This window comes from Camelina sativa, chromosome 8 (assembly GCF_030686135.1).
Source record: "Camelina sativa cultivar CO46 ecotype springtype chromosome 8, ASM3068613v1".
Lineage (NCBI taxonomy): Eukaryota > Viridiplantae > Streptophyta > Magnoliopsida > Brassicales > Brassicaceae > Camelina > Camelina sativa.
Genome location: NC_141887.1, coordinates 5,643,816 through 5,662,739, shown reverse-complemented (window position 1 = coordinate 5,662,739; position 18,924 = coordinate 5,643,816). Strand labels below are relative to the sequence as shown.

Genomic DNA, 18,924 nt, shown 5'->3' with positions numbered 1-18,924 from the left:
AATTACAGCCACAGTCACTATAAAACTAAATAATGTGAATGTTCTTAGTCGTACCAATCTGATGCTTCACTCTCTTGTTAACATGACTCACTATCTCAAGAACTTGACAGATGAAATAAACACCACTAAGTCTGAGACTTAAGTTCACAATTTCTATACCTCTTGCTAGTATAATTTGAAATCATCTGACCATAAAAATCAGTTGTAAATCTCTAATTGCTTTTTACTTTTAGAAATTGAGATGGCATGGTAAGATGATTTACAACTGATTTTTATGGCCAATCTCAAATCACCCGATGTAAATCTGTGGTTGTGGGAGAAGAAGACAAAGAACGAAAGAAGAAGAAGAATAGAGGATGAAGACGAAGAACAAAAGATGAAGAATGTTTCATCGGGTAATCCGCAGACCCGCAATCCGCGACGGGCATGACCGCTATGCCCGCAAAAAATTGGGCTTCAATGACTAAGCCCATACCCGCTCCGTTATGCTTCTTATTGGGCTATGCCCGCGGGCATTGGCCCGTTTGACATCTCTAACTGTCATGAACAGTGGTAATCTTTATCGCCAATGCCACTTTCATTATTTTCTTCTCTCAAATGCCATAGGACCAACTTTAATCTATTGAAAATAACAAAAATATCCTTTATTTTCTTTCCTTTTGTTTTCTCTCTCAGATCTCTCATCTTTCTCTCGATCTCTCATCTTTTTCTTTCTCTCTCTTTTCTTCTCCCCTCTTCCTTTCTTCAACAACAAATAAATCACCACATCAGAGAAATCTAGGAACTTGATTGTAATAGTGGAGACCAAACCAGTGAAGAAGCGTTTACGAATCGAGGCTTGATTTCTCATCTCTCTCATCTTCAATACTCATCTTCTTCCATCTCTCTATGGAAACCTCCATATCTTTTTTTGAGTTTCTTTTGTTTGTTTCCTTCTCTCTGTAACTTTAATGGACAAGATCTGATATCTGACCTATTTTTTTCGGTGGACCAGATCCAATATACCAGATTTGATGGACCAGATCTGGGGGACTAAATATGTCCATTTCTTTTTTAAAAACTTGTTGTTCACTCAATTTTCACAAGTCTTATTGTCTATCATGCAGTTCTTCAAACCAATCGGTGGACAACACTGATATATCCTCCCAGATGGACAAGACTGATGAATTCCTCGATAGACAACACTGATGAACCCTCTGATGGAAAAGATTGATTAACTTCCTGGTGGACAACACTGATGAACTCCCCGAAGACAATAATTGATTTTGATGAACTCCCCGATAGACAAGAGTGATGAATTCCCCGAGGCAATAATCGGTAGACAACACTAATGAACCTCCTGATGGACAACACTGATGAACTCCCTGAGGACAACAATCGAAGGACAACACTAATGAACTCTCTGGTGAACAACATTAATGAATTCCCATATGACAACAGTCGATAGACAATAATGATGAACTTATCAATGGACAAAATTGAGTTACATCAATTTGTATCTTTCTCTTTTGTTATGTTTTGATTTAGATTTTAAGGATAAAATCATATTTTTATCAATGTCATAAAACAAAAATGGCAATTTCAGAAAGAAAAATTAGAAAGTGGCATTTGTCATGAGTTTAGTTTTTAAGTGACATTTTTAATAAAATTCCCATTTTTAATTAGTAGGGGAATAGGACCATGCATATATAAAAAAAAAAAACTCACTGTGGCAAAGTAAAACAGAGAACCGAGTCAGCAAATAATAGTGGAGGGGTACAAAATGAAGCTGTTGATGAATGACACGTTCCCACATCTCATGAAAGTGCTAAACGAATCCTCTTTAATTTAGAGCCCTGTGGGATCCATTGTCGATCGATCTCGACGTTTTGTGTTTTTTTTTGGTTTCTATTTTTTAAAGGTAGATTGGTTGTCTCTGTGTGGACCACTCTTTCATTGGCACCTCATCTTCATATTCGTTTTTGTTTAATATCTCTCTCTTACATTATTTATGTCAGTATTTTTTATTTATAATATTTCTTACAAAAATAAATCTTTCAAATCTATTCAACCATCAATGCTTAGAAAAAAAAAAAAAAAACCATCAATGCTTAGGGTTTATGTCAATTAATAAGCTTATACATATAACACCACTGAAATTTGTTTTATTGAATATATAACAAAGAAAACATGCATGTGTTGCTGTAATGTACAAGTTTGGGCAATTACAGATGGGTTGCGTTTGGTTTAGACATTACTGCTCACAAAACGTTAATATATTTTTGTGTTTGTGGCTGGATATGATTGTGATTGCATGCAATTGAAACTAATGTTATAGCGTTGTAAGAATTTCGAAACCAAAAGCTATCCTCTCTCTTAGCGTTTAATTGTGGGATAAGTTGTAGGAGGGACCCTTATTTATATGTCATTTCATCTTAGAAGTAAACATAAGCTTATAGATTAATTATGATGATGTAGTGTGAAGAGATCTATATATTTTCTTGCCTCAATGAGTCATGACTAAAAATATATTAAGTGCCCATTTATTTTAAACTAGAATATAATGTACTTACAATTTAACACCGTGTCACCCATATTATTTGTATCAAGAAGTTCCACATTATAGTTGCGTCAACGTTTTGATATAGCCTTAGTATTTTGACTATCTTCAGAACGATAATTGATGACTTACTCATGTACTTATAACATATTAAATTTAAATAGAATATAATACACTGATTAGACAAGATTTATAAGTTTTCAATCCGCTGTTAGTATATCTCTTATTGTTTTTCTATGATTATAATAACCTGGTGAGATATTCAATTTGCTCAAACTTTATAGACGTTCCATGTAAAAAAAAAAAACCTAATTAGCTTCACACGCTTCGTGGCTTGTTACGTCATTAGATAGTATATGGTAGTTTTGTTTTGAAGATAAACAGCAAGGATTTGATTCGCGAAATAAGAACAGTTCACGTGAGTTATTGTAAATATTGCAATAAATAAAAGCTACTGTAAAGTTTCTCAACCCTCCCACCAACTCCACCATAAATAACACATCTCTCCCCCATCTCTTATTTGTGGAGGTTTCACAAACACCACCAAGCTTCTCCCTTCTCTCCTCTTATGCTTCTTCTTTTTGTTTTTGTTTTTTTTGGTTTAATCTGATCATACATACCCTTCTCTCTCCAAGATCATGCTTACCAAAAGAACCCATCCAATGATCGGAAAGATATCGGAGCTCCTCGTCGGTGTCAACCGGTCCGCGGCTGCTCCTTTCTTTGACGTCTTGATGACGAGCCCTAGAAGCCCACTCGATTTCAAGATTCTCCCTCAGATATCTCAAAGAAACAGCTCAAAGAGATTCTACGATGACAGTCTTGGTGGCTCCGTTGGTCTAGGGATAGTAGCCGCCCTCGAGAACTCAAACACTCGTCTAATCACGAGCGTTTGTAGATCGGAACCGAACCAATCGGGCCGGTCTGATCCGGTTCATTTCATGAACCATGGAGCAAGCACGGACGACGGAGAAGACGAGGAAATGTTCATAATGGACGAGGAGGATTACACGTTGGTGACATGCCACCATGGGCCAAGTGGATCTTGTAGTACAAGGGTTTATGACAAAGATGGGTTTGAGTGCTTCTCGAGTAAGATCAAGGAAGATCGTCGTGAACGAATTTTCTTGGTCGATGTCGGTATGGAATCTCCAGAGAACTCGCCGGAGTTTCAGGGTTTGGGTTTCCTCAATTCATGTTACTTGTGCAGGAAGAAACTTCATGGTCAAGACATATTTATTTACAGGTATAATTTGGGAGCATATATAAAGTATTTTTCATATTACGATCATATTATTGATTGACTAATCCTTTTTTTTTGGGTTATGCAGAGGGGAAAAAGCCTTTTGCAGCACAGAGTGTCGATCGAGTCATATAGCAAATGATGAAAGGAAAGAGAGATGTAGATCGAACTTCTCAACCTCTCCTTACACCGCCGGCCAAATTTTCACCACCGGAGTCCTAGTGACTTAGTCGGAAGTTCTTCTACTGAGTTTTTTACTTATATATATACATATATGGGGGGATCAGGGGTAAATAAAATAATTAGGCATAAAATAATTGGCAAGAGAAATAAATTAGCATATGACATGTATGTCCATATTATATATAATATATGGTGGTAACGAGACAACTTGGAGAAATTTTGATGAGGGGGGAAATGAAATGTAGAGAGAGCTAATTCTTGATCGTTAAACATGGCGAGAAATGGAACAATGCTCTTGTTTTTTTTTTTTTATGGTTCTTGTTTTGTTTTGAGTATTTTTGTGATAATTAACATATATGAAAATGATTTTGAAGTTTTCTAAAATATGGTTTTTCCTTTTTCTTGTGTCCGATTCTTTTAAAAATGGATGTTTTGAAAGGTGAATATAAGTAGACTGCTCCAATCCAACCATCATATCAAATAATTGAAGCGAATATTAGCAAACAACAAAATAGAGCGGTGAAAATTGAATTAAAAAATTCGAATAATATACGTAATAAAGTTTAAGCATAACTCTGATGTATAATTGTGTATATAAAAAAAAGAAAAGCATAAAAATGGTTGTTGCCGTGTTGGTTTATGTGTGGTTTTACTCATATCAATCAACTTGTGAAAGATACGAAATACTAAAAGAAAATAAATAAAAAATAAAAGTGACCCATACGGAAGAAGCCAGCACTGAGAATAAGCCCAAAAGAGGGACATCATTGCTGAGTGGTAAGGGCCTACCACAAAAGTCTTAATTTATTATTGGTTATTATATAACAGGAAGAAGAAGAAGACAAAACCTAATTTCTTTGTGGTCCTTTCACTAAAATTGACTTGCATGCATCAATTTTAATATATCTTTGTTCGTATCCGAATCGAGTCTCCTACCCAATACTCAAGCTTTTGGGTCCATTAATATGTTAAGTCTTTTATAGTTTTCTTTTGCTTGTGTTTAAACTATACAGTTTTGACTTTTGATGTTTAAGATATATTGGGAATATGAAATTTTGAGATCATAGAAGACATCGTAGCTAGCTGCATGTGATATAAATTAGAAATTACCGTTAGACTATATCCTCAAATAGAAAAAATGCGTCTGCAAATGAAAAGATAACATGAAAAAAAAAAAAAAAAAAAAACATAATCACGCGGACTCCTTAATCTGTTATTAATTATTATCCCATAATTCTGAGTTTCTGACAGTCACTACTTTACATGATTTGCCACTTGTTGTCATTACTCGTGATTCGGCACATAAAATGTCATATATACAGAGTATTCTCTTTTTATCTAAATAATTTATTCGTGATAATTTTCGCATATGATCTCTCTGCTTTTCTCGTCTCTCGCTCAGGTTATAACAGTTTGATTTGATTCACATATTTGTTTTGATTCAATCCTTAACCAAAAAGATTTGGGAAGGTATGGGAAATTAGGTAAACGTGCATGTTTTGTTCTCAGAATTGAGTTTGGAGCTTAAGGAACCCAAGCCATCAATCTCACAACTTACAAATATGTATTTTTGCTACAGCAGGAGTCAACATTATCCTAACTTATAAACTCTAAGCATGATTATAAGACAAAATAGTAATTACTGAGAGATATCTTTAAAAAAAATATTTACTGAGATATAAATATGATACTTAATAATCTCAATAAAATAATCATAATCAGGACAAAGCTAATTAACCAATAAGTTTCAAACCAAAATCAAAATAAAAAGAACCCAAAAGTACAATTAAATTCTTATGGATACACCTTTGTAACCAAAACAAACAATCAACTCATGTTGGTCCAGTAGTTAAAGGATATATCTTGAATTGTGAGACCAAGATTCAAGTCCTTCCTAATGCAGTTTCAATCATGGCTGGCTATTGTAGACGTCTTATAAAACGGAAATGATATCCAGTTTCTAACAATATTAGTAATTGTTATACATTTTAGTTTTTCAAAAATTTTAACTAAATTTAGAGACGTAATTTTAAGCTTTTGTGGTTATTAAGCTATTATTCTTTCATAAAAATAAATAACTTAAAAAAGAGTCAACTCTTGATCATTTCAATTATTTTAAACGAAATCATTGTCAAGAAAGATAATACTATAACAGAATTATTAGAGAATCTGTTTTCGGTTTATATATTAGCTAGCTAACATAATTGCCTCTGTATGTGAATGAGTACACTGTGCCAATGATATAATTACCTCTGTATGCGAATGACTACGTCATTTTGTACTTAACTTTACAAGAATTACCAATTAATATTCAAAATGATATAGTCATTGTTCAACAAATTATAGATACATGAAAAATAATTGAATCAAATAACATTTGCATACTTAAGTTTTTCATGAAAAGTTTTCTTTGCTGATATGTCTGCACATTCATCTTTATCTTTGTAACAAAGTTTGACTCCTTCTGGCTTCGCATGGCAAAAGAGATCTAAGTATAAGCAGTTATGTGGAAACATATCAAAAAGAAAAAAACAATTGGCCACAATCACAAGACCAATGATGAGATGAATGCACTTTTCTCATAAAGTAATGATTAGATTAAAAATTATATATATTCCTAGAAAATAAAAAGTCTTATCATGTTTGACATTTTTTTTTAAAAAAAAGAAGAAATATAGAATGAAAAATTGAAAAATATATCTAACTTTTTAATGAATCATTTTGGTTTTCTTATGGAACAAGAAACATAAAACGTATCATTTTTCTTTTTTTCTTTCCAAAGATAGATCACTGCAACCACAAAAAGGAAAATAGAAACCCTCCGAAGAAACAAAAAACCTTTTATCCTATTTACGAACCCAAATTTTCATCAACACTTCGCTTCGTGGTTAGTATTATATGTATCTACAGATTCCGAAGGTTTTCTTTCTTCCTTTTAGAGTTTGATTGTTCGTTCCGATCATGATTGCATGCGGTCTAAACATCTCATCAAGTGTTTACTTGTTCTATCCTTCTAACAGCTTCCCTCATGTCTAATCTCTCGTCTGGATTACTTGCGATACAAGCAGCCCCAACCCGCAACAGTTCCACCATCTGTCGCACCGAATCAGTATTGTTTACTATCTCCGGATCGATAAGTTCTTCTTCCTTCTGCTCCGCGACCGAAGATTGTACCCATTGAACTATATCGGTACCGCCTTTACCGTTGTTTAAGTACTGAGAAGGGAACTTCCCTGTCAAGATCTCTAGAATTATAATTCCGAGGCAGTAGACGTCCGATTTATGAGAGACCTGCTGGGTCTGAGCAAACTCGGGCGTCTTGAAAGCGAACAACGCCTGTGATGCGTTGGTTGGCTGGAGAAGCGGTAAGAATGCGTAATCGCTGATCAAAGGCTCGTAGGTCTCGCTGAGGAGAACGTTGCTTGATTTGAGGTTACCGTGTGGGAGATCGTAAGACGCAAACTCCTCGTGCAAGAACTTCATTCCGTGCGCAACTCCTTGAATGATCTTCAACCTTGTCGGCCAAGTTAGTTCCGAATGGTATATCCCCCGGTCACCTGTTTTGTAATACCAAAGTTTCATTTAGCCTTAGTAGTTGAAAGGTTTCATCCACTGTGCTTTTATATATGTTGATCACTAAATTGTGTTAAATGACTTGGAATCAAGATTTATCTTCTTGACTAATTAAAAAGGAAAAAAAAAAAGAATCATTCCGGGGTTACCATGCAAAACGTAAAGCAAGCTGCTTTTAGGCATGTATTCGGAGACAACAAGCTTCTCTTCGCGACGGTAGTGATAGGCTAAAGGGGTAAGAATGTTAGGGTGGCGGAGTTTCCCAAAGCGTCTCATCTCGACATCGAAAGGTTCACGTGCAAGTTGATTCATATCCCTAATCCTCTTCACTACAACGGATAAACCATTGGTCATGACGGCCTTGTAAGCTGATCCAAGACTACCATTGCCAAGCACCTCAGCTGCAGCCTTCATTAAATCCGGTAAACCGAAAGAACCCTTGTCGCTATTTACCATTATAATGTCACCCATCCCACCGCTAAGACCTCCTCCTCCTCCGTTACCGCCTTTCCCAACTTGAGACACGCCTTTCTTGGAGGAACCGCTTCCATCCGCGTTTCCACCACGCTTTCTGCTCGATTCCGTAGACCTTTTCGCTGTGGTGGATACGGACTCGGGTACTCTGACTTCCACAATATCGTTGTCGCTCAGACGTTGTTTGTCGAGCATTCGAAAGTCGGGGTTCTTCTTCTTGTTTCGCTTCCTTATAACGCCTACGATAATAAAGAACATAAGAAGAAGCGTGATGGCAACCATGATCGCGTGTACCGTGGCATTGTTCGAGTTGGGAGATACTGTGGCTGTTGGAGGCGTCTGGCCTCCGTCATCCCGCCCCTGCCCCTCATCTAGGGAAATATAATCACATGAAAGGTCAACTAACTCCCCGCACAAGCCCTCGTTCCCTGATACATTGACAGCAAGATTTTTCCTATTCGTAATGCTTTCCGGGACGGGTCCTTCGAGATTGTTGACTGAGAGGTCGAGGGTTTTGAGGCTCTTAATGTTGCCAATCTCTACAGGTATCTCCCCGGTAAAGTTATTTTCTTGAAGGTGAAGCTCCTCGAGCTGAGGGAGCTGCATAAGGGAGGAAGGGATCTTTCCCACGAATTTGTTATGATCAAGAAATAGCCGCTTGAGCTTTGTCATGTCCTTGAAGAAATCATCAGGGATCTCTTCGGAGAAGCTGTTGTTAGAGAGCATGAGAGACTTTAGGCCCCGGAGTTTGAAGAAATGCGGGAGAGGACCCGAGAGGAGGTTGTTGTCGAGCCTGATTGTCTTTAGATTTGGGAGATCCTTTAAATCATCTACGGTGATGCTACCCGAGAGACCGAGCCGCGTGACATGAATGCCTGACACTGTTAGGCCCTTTTGGCAATAGATCCCGAACCATTTCCCACTGCAAGGATCTGTTCCTGCTCTCCATGAATTTAGGTCCCCTTTGGTTATTTTCACCGAGTTCTTGAACCGCACAAGCGGTTCCGACTCGCTCACGTGCTGCAAAGAAGGGATGATTGAGAAACAACAGAAGAAGAGGAGGACGAGAATAAAGCCGTGATTCAGAACAGCAGCCATGGATTTAGGAGAATAGATGCTGTTCTTCTTTTTCTTGTTGGTATAATGTTATGTCTTAAAACAATTAAGGACGATGTTTTTTTTTTTTTTTGATAATGGATGTATTACGATTTGTTGGGAGGTGTAGTTTTGTTTAGATTGTGTTTGTTGTTCCAAAGTTTGGACATTGGTTGTTTGTGAGGGTTGTGAAAGTAAGGGTGGCATTTCTCTTTGTTTTTGTTTTTTTTTTATTGAATTAGTTGTGAAAGTTTAGACTTTTTTCTTTAGCCAAAAATAGCTTGTTTTTTTCGTTATAGAATTTATACAAACCTATTTGTTTGTTTCTGAGAGCTTAGAGAATTTTTGATAAGGATCTGAATTTTCTAATCTTAATAAGTTTCCATCTATTTGCTATGTCTCATCATTGTTATAGAAAATGACATGCCCAATTGCAATTACTATATTTGGTTTCTTAAAATTCGGACGGATCAGAATAGGTACCATCAAAAATCATGCTTAAAAGCGTTTAAGCAGAATTGAAACTTAAACTTTCAGATATTACATAAAGAATTCAAAACTAACTCTAAAATTTCTTTTAATTGACTTCAAGACAATGTTAGGATCTGTTCCGCAAATATGGTCGGAACCAAAACCCCGGTATGATTAGCGTTTTGCAAACGCATACGATAAAGACGTCTATAATAGCCAGAGCTTTGCTTTTGTACCATAATTAAAAAATATACTAACTTACACCTCAAGCCGCTAAAACTACAATGTGTCAAAAGGCTAAGCTTTGGTTTGGCTCAAGCCCTTTCTCTGAACTTTTCAGCTGATTGATGCAACAGCTGTAACTTGAAAACTTAGATCATCGCAAAAAGGATTTCATTCCACGTATCAGGAACACCGGGCAAGCACCAATGGAGGCAATCTTGAACTCCCCGTGAAGCCGAGATACTGAACCGTGATATGTGACCTTCGTCTCTAATATTAGATAAGGCTGTTATGTCCAAAAGCTTAACCCCTGTACCTTTCACTGAACGACCCGCGCTGTAATCGCTCGACTCCTCTTGCAAAACTTCTTTTCCGATAGACATTGGGGTTGTGTTATTGCAACTTCCTCCGGTGTTCCATTCCCCGCCCACAAAATGTCTGGGCGAAAGGCTTCTGTAGAATGCCTTAAGACCGGGATGGAGAGGGAGCTGCGAGTTAACCCAACTAACAGTACTGTGGATTGTGAAGTTCTTGGCATTCCCAAGAGCGGCTAGCTTCTTGTTAGTGTTGGGAACGCCATTAACATGCATCACCCATCTGTTACCGTTGAGCTTCCCTCGGTTCCAATGGTGACCTGTGTTCATTACCAACACGTCGATCTTATGAAGGTATTGGCGTAAGAACGCTGGTGGGCGATCGAGATGCATAGCGTGTTCAGTTGCGGGGTCAGTGATGTTGATTGGTTCTATGTCGCAGAGTGTAGATGACCAGTGGTATAGGACCGTTGTGTTTGTTTCTGGGAATCTGTAAGCCCAGCCACCAGGACGAGCTCCACCTTCGGGAGTTATGAACCCAAATTCTGGTCCCACGTCAAGGACATCGAGCCTCTCTTTGCCTCCCGTGATCATACACATCATGGACTGAAACTGTTGTCTTCCCAATGAGTCTCCAACAAAGGCTAGGGTTTTGTTCTTCATCCTGAGAGCATTTGAAAAATTGAGCCATTTATTTACTGTTACTACGAAATTGGTGCAAACACTTGGCAAAATCTATGGATACATTGGATTTAACAAACGTAGAAATGAAATCTTACCTTCTCAAGAATCTGGAACCCTCAAATTCTTCCATAGAGCAATCTTTAGGTTGCCACCTTACCCTTTCAAAGGCAAAGTCTGTACGTTGCATCAACCTACATGCCCACATAGAAGCAAGCCACTGTTTGCATTGAGATCCCGAATACAAAGGACGGTGATTGTCCACAACCCATTTCCCTTTGGCGTAATTGCAAGCTGGTAGGGAAAGATAATATAAAACAACCTGTTACTTCACGTAAGAGGAAATCATGCTGAGACAACATCAATACGGTCTAGAGATTCAAGACTAGTAGTTTCACCGAGATTCAAATAGATTAGTCATGTCCAGTTAATGAACACTCGTAAGAAGGCTTTAACGCATCATAATACTTGGATCTATAAAATCTGATTTCTACCTTGCTTGGCGATGTGAGCTGTTGAAGTACTACCATCAGTCCTCTCTTCATCTGTTGCAAGAATATTACTCTCTGGATCTGAAATAGTCTCTTTAATATGTGTTGTCTTCGAAGCTTCTCCACCAACAGCAACCTCATGCTTCACCTGTTCTTCACTAGTTGGTGTCTTCTGATATTTTGGTTCACTTGCAATAACTTCACGTTTCACTTGTTCTACTTTTTTCTCTTCAATAATTGGTGTCTTCCCTTGGTTCGTATTACTTACAGTATCTTCTTCTACTTGTTTCTCTTCTTCTTCTGTATCTTTATTATCAGTCGAATCCTCTTTGCTGTCCTCTGTCATAGAAGAGTCGGGAACAGGAACTTTTTTATGCCAAGCTTAGTTTCCAAAAAATGCAGAATACAGCAGACAGGGAGCAAACCCCTTCAAAAAAACAGTTGAGGGGATTACAAGATGCAGGAGAGAGCTTCTGTAAATGCATTGAACATATACCTTTGTTTACAAATGGAGTAGCTGATGAGTAGCTATCTTTACTTTCAGTATTTAGCGTAGTAGGTATTCTCTCAGCCTTTTCTTCTGCAAATGACAAAGAAAAATAACCGTACTATTGGTTTAAAGAACATCTACAGTAATTTCTGAAACATAAACAGGAGAAACAACAAGTGGAAAGAAGAATATTGATACTATAAGTAATATTCTAGACCTAAACAGAACAAAAAATTCAAGACCTACGAAACATAAACATGGGGAACTACAAGTAACACATTTCGCTGTCAAGCAGCACTACATTAAACATTAGACAAAGTCTCAATATTAATGTTCCAGCATTCAAACGGCCTAACAAAATATTGCCAGAAAGAGAGCTTTAGTGTCATAGTAAAAACCTGTTTGCAGCTTTAAATAGTGACTTTCAGGTGGAAGATAGGCCGAGGTAGGAGTTCTATCCCATGTCCATATTACTACGGTTGCACAAACAAGCACAACAAGCATAACCGAAATATCCCTAGCCCTTCGTCTAAGGGCTCCTCTTTTCATCCTATGCAAATTCCAGTAAATTAGTTGTAAGATTACATTCTGCCACAATGAATAATACATCATTAAACAAAAAAAAAAAAGAAGGATGATAACCCCAACAAAAATGGCTGTCTTATCAGACTGCTTAGTAGTTACATCACATGCACCTGTGAGCAGCAATCAACTACCTATTTCTATGGAGGGTGATGCTTCTTGGCGTTCCAGAGAAACTTTCGTTCATACTTAAGATCATTCAAGGCATATGTTCCAGCTAGCTCGAGGTTCAGTCAGTGTGATATCCTTTCAGAACAATTAGTAGGTAGATCAACACATTTAGGAGTAGTTCCCTTGCCTAATCATATAAGATTATTGGTGTTTAGCACAGAGACAAATAGAAAACAAAACAAAAAAAAAAACCCTAAAAATCCTTTCAATATTACCATTAATGACAAAAAAAAAAACCTAAACACAGATCCAATCACAAGAGGCACCAACCACAGATCTTACCCTATGAGAGAAACATGGATGAAGACCCCAAAAAAAAGTGTTTTCATGTTATTTATTAAGAGTGAAGGTTGTTGAGCAAAGTATTATTATACACACAATTAGCAAAATTAACATATCTCTCCAACTACTAGTAAAAACACTGTTCCATTATAATTATAACTAAAACTGGTAAAAACAAACCCCACGCCATTACTTGAAATCGACTAATTTCACTATAATCAAATCACAGATTAAGAAAATGAGGCAATATTGCAGAAGCGGAAATGTTCTGGTCCCGATCTCAATCCCACAACCCTAATCTAAAAATCTGAAAGCAACTAAAACCATTTTAATTCCTCAAAATAGTAGTGATTAAGGAAAAAAAAAACTCAATTCATATTTTTCTTTCTGCCACGATTAAAATCCGACAACTAATATATCTATAAGTTAGATCGGATCGAAACGAAACGATGATAATACCTTTGAATCTTAGAATAGGAGAGAGAGAGAGAGAGAGAGAGATCAAAAAAATTCAAATAATCTTCCCAGGGGAAAGAATTTGGGGGAGGGGGGGAGAAAGTGAAATGAATCGAAGGATCCCTCCAATGAAAACGGAGTCTTAAAATTGGGTGGTCCGTAGATGTCGGCGATGATTAAATCCGATTCACCGGAGGAGACGCCGTACGGAGAGGAGAGGCGTGTTTAGAGGAAAATTACTTACGTTGGTGGAGATTTCAATCAAGAAAAGAAAAACAAAAAGAAAATCAAAATTCAAATAAATTTGGGAAGTGAGAGAGAGAGAAGAAATACAAAAACAACAAGCTTCGAAATTATTTGACCCTTCAAAAAAAAAAAAAAAAAAAAAAAGAGAATCACTTGTCGGCCGTGAAATCTTTAAATTTTTAATGACTAAAAAAGGAGTTTTTTTTTTTTTTTTTTTTTAAATTAATTTGCATAGAACTTTGGTGTGGTTGATTTCTTCTTTAGAATAATCGGTGGTACGTACATGGAAATCAAGTTAACATCAATTTTTTTTTAAGTAAGTTTAGATTGGTAACATCAAAACGGTCGTTTATACCACATCATTTTAACTGTGTTACCAGTTTGGAGGGAACCAAAATCTTTATTTTTTTTGGACACTAGAATGAATAGTGACCTAGATAAACATAAACGAAATTCGAATGAGAGATGGCGTAGATGTGATGTGACTATGTATGTGAGCAACACTACTGCCCCCCCCCCCCCCCCCCCCCCCCCCCCACTTATTTAGAAATGAGAAAGCACTGCGGCTGGGGGTAATACTATCGGAAGCTACGGTGGAGGAGGTTTCTTCTCGCCATGGAAAGGAATGGAGTAGTTTAGTGACAAAAGTGCAATCTAACCCACTAACATGCTTCAGTCCTTCGCACTAGATCAACAAATATAACTTGTAATTGTAGTCATCCATTCTGATTCAGTCCACATAAAATCTGTTGAAACACTTGTTAAGTGTTGAAAAACAATTTAATTTAATTGAAAATGAACCCATAACTCAAAATGGCCCAACGGGCCCAAAAAAAAAGTACACTTCAGAGGCCTCACAGAAATTTTAAAATTGTTCAAGCTCATTTTTTTTTTTTGCCAAATTGTTCAAGCTCATTTATAAAACAAAAGTCATCAAAAATTACATATTACCTATATGAATGCTCCTAAAAACACCAAAGTCACAAATCCCATAAATCTTCTTTTCTATGTCACTTGAAAATTATATAGTAACTAGATTTGGACCCGTGCTAGAGCACGTGTTGAATTTTTTTTATTTATATTATAATTTTAGAATAAAATATAATTTATATAATTGTTTGCAAAAGTTTTTTTTTGATAAAACATTATGCAATAAAATCATATGCTAAATATGATGGCTTGAAAAAATACTTATTTTGTAAGTTTTATATTGTTAATTTTGTAATTTTATGTATAAGAAATGATTATGTTTGTTGTTTGTTTTTATTTTAATTTTTGAACATGTTTGCTGAAAGTGTTTTAATATGACTCGTGCTTAGGTAATATTTTATTTTTAACTGCATAAAATAAAATACTAAGATTTTATTCTGAGAAATCTTAGAAATCTTAAAAACTATTCTAAGATTTTATTATGAGAAATAATACTAAGATTTTATTTTATTTTATTCTGTGAAATCACGATTAAGTATAATAAATTGCCAAGATTCTATTTCTTTTTATGTCTAACAGTATAATTTGTAACAATACATGAAATACTAAAGATTTTATTTTAGAAATTGTATAAATCATTAGAATATTCTCTTTAAGGGGACTTTATTGGAATATTCTTACGTGTATTCATATAGACAACGGATTGACCAATAAATCTATAACCTTTTTTTTTTGTAATCAACCTATATTTAATCTATAACATATTTTGTAACCAACTTATAAAAATTATATAGTCTACAAAAAAGGTTGTGTACATCTGTTTTATTATATAGGGGATAGTTTTTATTAGCATAATTGGTAACACAAATGGTATAAAAATTTTAGTCGATCGAAAGAAAAGTTGGTTGTACACAAATAAATAGTTAAAAACGATATAAAGTAGCAAATATAAGAACCTCTCTACAAAAAAAAAAAAAAACTAAAAATATTTACTAAATTGTTTTGGATACTGCTTTTTTTTGTTAGTTACAACTTACAACAAAAACGCCCATATCAGAGTCACACAGTGGTAGAAAATTAATTATCACAACCCATTAAAAGCATTTTTCTCTCTTTTGTTATTTCACTATAGAAAATTTGGTTTGTTTTTGTCATGTAAGAATGGGTTTTTAAGTTTTTCTTCCTTCGATTTGTGTGAAGTTTATTAGTACTAAAACTTTATATAGCAAATCTAGTTATAAATCCGGATGGGTAAAGCGGATTTGGTAAAGTAGTTCGGTCACAAATTTGATATTTGCGTTTTGCAAAACTTGAAATATAATTGTGCAAATCATTAAGTCGAAGTTCCTGAAATTCTTTGCTCACTTCAGAATTTGTTGTACACTTAGCTTGGATGATCTGGAAATCACGTGGTGCCAACAAAAAATTGTTAGTTATACATATACGCCAAAAATACCACAATTACTTCACTAGGTAAAAAGATGAAATGTGTGTTTAACGGACGAGATTAGAAGAAAGGTAATAAGTGAGTGTTCTTATAAAAAAACATGAAGACGACTAAAAAAGTTCAGCTATCATTCATGTTGAAGACAAAACTATGCCAGCTGTGTAGCTGTGTAATAATTGATATTATTACATTTGTATTAATGGATCATAATAGTAATTCTATTATATCTAAAAATTGAAAATCGTACAGCTCAATTATTTTGTATTTGTTGTACCAACATATATAGAGAAACATATGAGAGAGAGATAGAGACAAAGAACATGTTGCTTCTTTAAGAAAACGATTCGAAAACGTAACTATTCATGATTGGTTCTCATCTTGCCTTCGTTTAAGAAAACGATTCTAAAACGTAATTCACTAGTATTAATCTATGATTAGAAATCAAATCAACTGTTTTTTCCTTTCTTGTTTCAATTTGGTGAATGGCAAAAATAACAATGAAGCAAAGTAAATATTTGTTATATATCCTCTTCCAGCTTCCTTAATAAAAAAAGAAGAAAAAAATCTCAATATATATCTTCTTTTTGTAGAATCGACATATTTGTTAACTCTTTCAAACATATTTGAAAATTTTACATTTTTACATACAATATAGCATGTTATCAAATCTCACCGAAAAAATAATATCTGATTTCACCCCCAAAATATATAGATAGTTAAATCGACCTATAACCAACATATCATACTCGTAACGAAACTACAATAATGCCATTACGATGCACGAAAACTACAACATATCATACTCGTGACGAGTGACGACGAGCTGTGCTTGTCTTCAAACTCAATCCTAGAAGTCAAAGCTTCTGGTTTAGTTAGACTCTCTCCTAAGGCTAGAGTTAGCCAAACGTATAGCAAATCTGGAAGATATCTTCGCTTGACTTGAACTTGATCAACGTTAATTATCGGAAATAAATGTTTCGTTCTTTGGTTTTTATTTGGGGCTAGCTTACATCATATTTATATTGTCATAATCTAATAGATTCTTATAACGTGGTACATGTATATATATAACATTTTTATGTTTTCATCTATCCAGTTTTTATATTTTTTATCATTAGATTTCTGAAAGACCAAAGATCATCAGGTATTCAAGCTATATGTTTTGCTCTAAAATCAGGAATCTGTAAACGTAATTAAAAAGCAAAACAAACATTTGGTTAGTAAATTAGATATGTTAGAAGAATAAAAGATAAAAGAAACAAGACAGTTACTACAGTGAAAAGAGAGCAAAAAGGTTTCCAGGAGATAAGAAAAGAGAGCGAAGACGAAATCGAGAGGATATCTAAGTTGGCTAAGGGACAAATATCGTTTTCCAAGCAGAAAAAATAAAGCTGCAGTACTTTTGAGAAACCTCTGTTGCACGTTCCTCAGTTTTTTAGGTAAATTAAATTCCAGAATAATGTAAAATTATCTTATGAAATATTGGTACGATTATGTATCATATAGTTGTCAGTTGTCACATATCACTCGTTGAATATTTGGTCCCAGCATGTGATGGTAGTATATAGTACAATATGTCTATATGGCTTACTGTTTTGAAATGCATAGGGGTATTCTAGATTCTTGGTCTTCTAGATTCTTCCCACACTAGCCACCATCGTAAGACTTAGGCTTCTATCGTTCGCATGAAATTTGAGTTTTACATTTACGTAGTTTTTTTTTTTTTTGAAAAAAACATTTACGTAGTTAAAGACTTAAAAGATTCACATTTTGAAATCTACAAAACATAATTGTACAACATTTTTCTTAAAATACAAACAAAATTTTGTAAACAAAATAATTTTGCTTAGAATATTAGTTAACATTTTGGGTTTATTTAGAAAAATGCACTATATATGTGTAAACGCCCACATAAGTGCAAGGAAATCAAGATCTTATTACTAGCCTCCTTAAATTTATTGATGTCTCCCATTATTAGATCGATTTTTCATCAACAGATCTTCTGAGGGGCAATAATCTCATACAGCCCTCACTAGGGTTTATATGGATCTTGCTTAGTTTACTGTCAACGAAATTTTCAACTTTTGAGTTTTAACCAAAGACATTTATACTTCACCAATGGAGTATTGCTTCAAAGACTAGGTACCTTCTCAACTATGTCCATAAAAAAAAACATGGACCACCTCTTTTTCCTAGTAACCACAACTCTTTTTTTTTTAATCCATTAACATTCACATCGAACCTTTGATTGGATAACCTCAATTTCAGGTCCACATTTCACCATTCTCTATATATCTATGGTTGCAAGCAACCATTTATTGCTAATTTGCTATCATACTTGCTACCATACGATTACTGTTGAAGTAAGTCAATTCATTAGCTATTAAGCAAGTAACAATTCCACTCTTCAAAATCATAAAAAAACCTCTTCGCCTAACAGTAAAATTAGTCCTACGCTCTCTAACTAGTTTATAAATCATCATGCACCTGTTGCCACAACAAGTTGCACTATTTGCTCATTCTTATTATTTTTCCCATCTCAAATATAACGACTTTTCTTTAATATTCTTATATTCTTACTGTCTCTATCTTTCAGCCATAAGACATGTAAAGACCAATTGGTCCAAATTCCCTCCGTTAATTTTCTTTTGTAATTTATCTCATAGCTAACCCCACGCACACACTAAAAAAAGAGAGATTGAATCTAGATTCTAGACTATAAGTTATGGCCAGTATATGGAGTTTTCTTCTACATTGGAGCGATCCTGGCGCATCTCTAAACTAATTAATACTGAGATCAGTACAAATTTTAGTTTTTGCTATTGCAATCGTCAATGTAGAATCACAGTAGAAGACTGATTGATCTCTAGTCTGGACCGACAAAACTCAAAACGTTTATATAGACTTAACTAATCTCACAAAGTTAACAGATTTGAATCTGTATTCGAAATATATTGTTCGATATACAAGATTACTATAATTCAAGAGGGGAAAAAAATGAATATCTTGAATGGCAAGATTGCATAATTATAAA

At 35.1% G+C, this 18,924-nt stretch overlaps 3 protein-coding genes across 9 annotated transcripts; 1 reads left to right on the top strand and 2 right to left on the bottom strand.

Annotated features, from left to right (window-relative positions):
* Positions 1-2,786: 2,786 nt before the first annotated feature.
* Positions 2,787-4,349, top strand: LOC104706421 (FCS-Like Zinc finger 14-like). Its single transcript, XM_010422613.3, has 2 exons — positions 2,787-3,785; positions 3,871-4,349. Exons 1-2 carry the CDS (start codon positions 3,178-3,180, stop codon positions 4,010-4,012), a joined length of 750 nt encoding a protein of 249 aa, XP_010420915.1. The 5' UTR covers positions 2,787-3,177; the 3' UTR covers positions 4,013-4,349.
* Positions 4,350-6,638: 2,289 nt separating this feature from the next.
* LOC104770447 (pollen receptor-like kinase 6) lies at positions 6,639-9,458 on the bottom strand. Its single transcript, XM_010494877.3, has 2 exons — positions 7,688-9,458; positions 6,639-7,522 (listed from the first exon to the last, which is right to left on the bottom strand). Exons 1-2 carry the CDS (start codon positions 9,108-9,110, stop codon positions 6,954-6,956), a joined length of 1,992 nt encoding a protein of 663 aa, XP_010493179.2. The 5' UTR covers positions 9,111-9,458; the 3' UTR covers positions 6,639-6,953.
* Positions 9,459-9,659: 201 nt separating this feature from the next.
* Positions 9,660-13,677, bottom strand: LOC104770446 (protein trichome birefringence-like 16). Of its 7 annotated transcripts, none has more exons than XM_087462102.1 (7): positions 13,271-13,677; positions 12,419-12,656; positions 12,175-12,326; positions 11,783-11,866; positions 11,290-11,667; positions 10,894-11,089; positions 9,660-10,778 (listed from the first exon to the last, which is right to left on the bottom strand). In XM_087462102.1, the coding sequence occupies exons 3-7, from the start codon at positions 12,323-12,325 to the stop codon at positions 9,950-9,952; spliced, it is 1,638 nt and encodes a 545-aa protein (XP_087318228.1). In that variant the 5' UTR covers position 12,326; positions 12,419-12,656; positions 13,271-13,677; the 3' UTR covers positions 9,660-9,949. The 7 variants fall into 7 exon arrangements, with proteins under 7 accessions (XP_087318228.1, XP_087318230.1, XP_087318229.1 ...); XM_087462104.1 differs by having other exon boundaries at positions 11,290-11,625; XM_087462103.1 differs by having other exon boundaries at positions 12,472-12,656.
* Between the last annotated feature and the right edge of the window lie 5,247 nt (positions 13,678-18,924).

What these genes read in the sequence shown, in the direction of transcription:
- LOC104770447 (XM_010494877.3), bottom strand. Translation starts at nt 9,110, where the DNA reads ATGGCTGCTGTTCTGAATCACGGCTTTATTCTCGTCCTCCTCTTCTTC. An exon ending in CTTGCTTTACGTTTTGCATG is followed by an intron (nt 7,523 to 7,687) that starts GTAACCCCGGAA and finishes ATTACAAAACAG; the next exon opens with GTGACCGGGGGATATACCAT.
- LOC104770446 (XM_087462100.1), bottom strand. Translation starts at nt 12,557, where the DNA reads ATGATCTTAAGTATGAACGAAAGTTTCTCTGGAACGCCAAGAAGCATC. An exon ending in TACTCCATTTGTAAACAAAG is followed by an intron (nt 11,668 to 11,782) that starts GTATATGTTCAA and finishes TTGGAAACTAAG; the next exon opens with CTTGGCATAAAAAAGTTCCT. An exon ending in AGCTCACATCGCCAAGCAAG is followed by an intron (nt 11,090 to 11,289) that starts GTAGAAATCAGA and finishes TTTCCCTACCAG; the next exon opens with CTTGCAATTACGCCAAAGGG.
- LOC104706421 (XM_010422613.3), top strand. Translation starts at nt 3,178, where the DNA reads ATGCTTACCAAAAGAACCCATCCAATGATCGGAAAGATATCGGAGCTC. An exon ending in CAAGACATATTTATTTACAG is followed by an intron (nt 3,786 to 3,870) that starts GTATAATTTGGG and finishes TGGGTTATGCAG; the next exon opens with AGGGGAAAAAGCCTTTTGCA.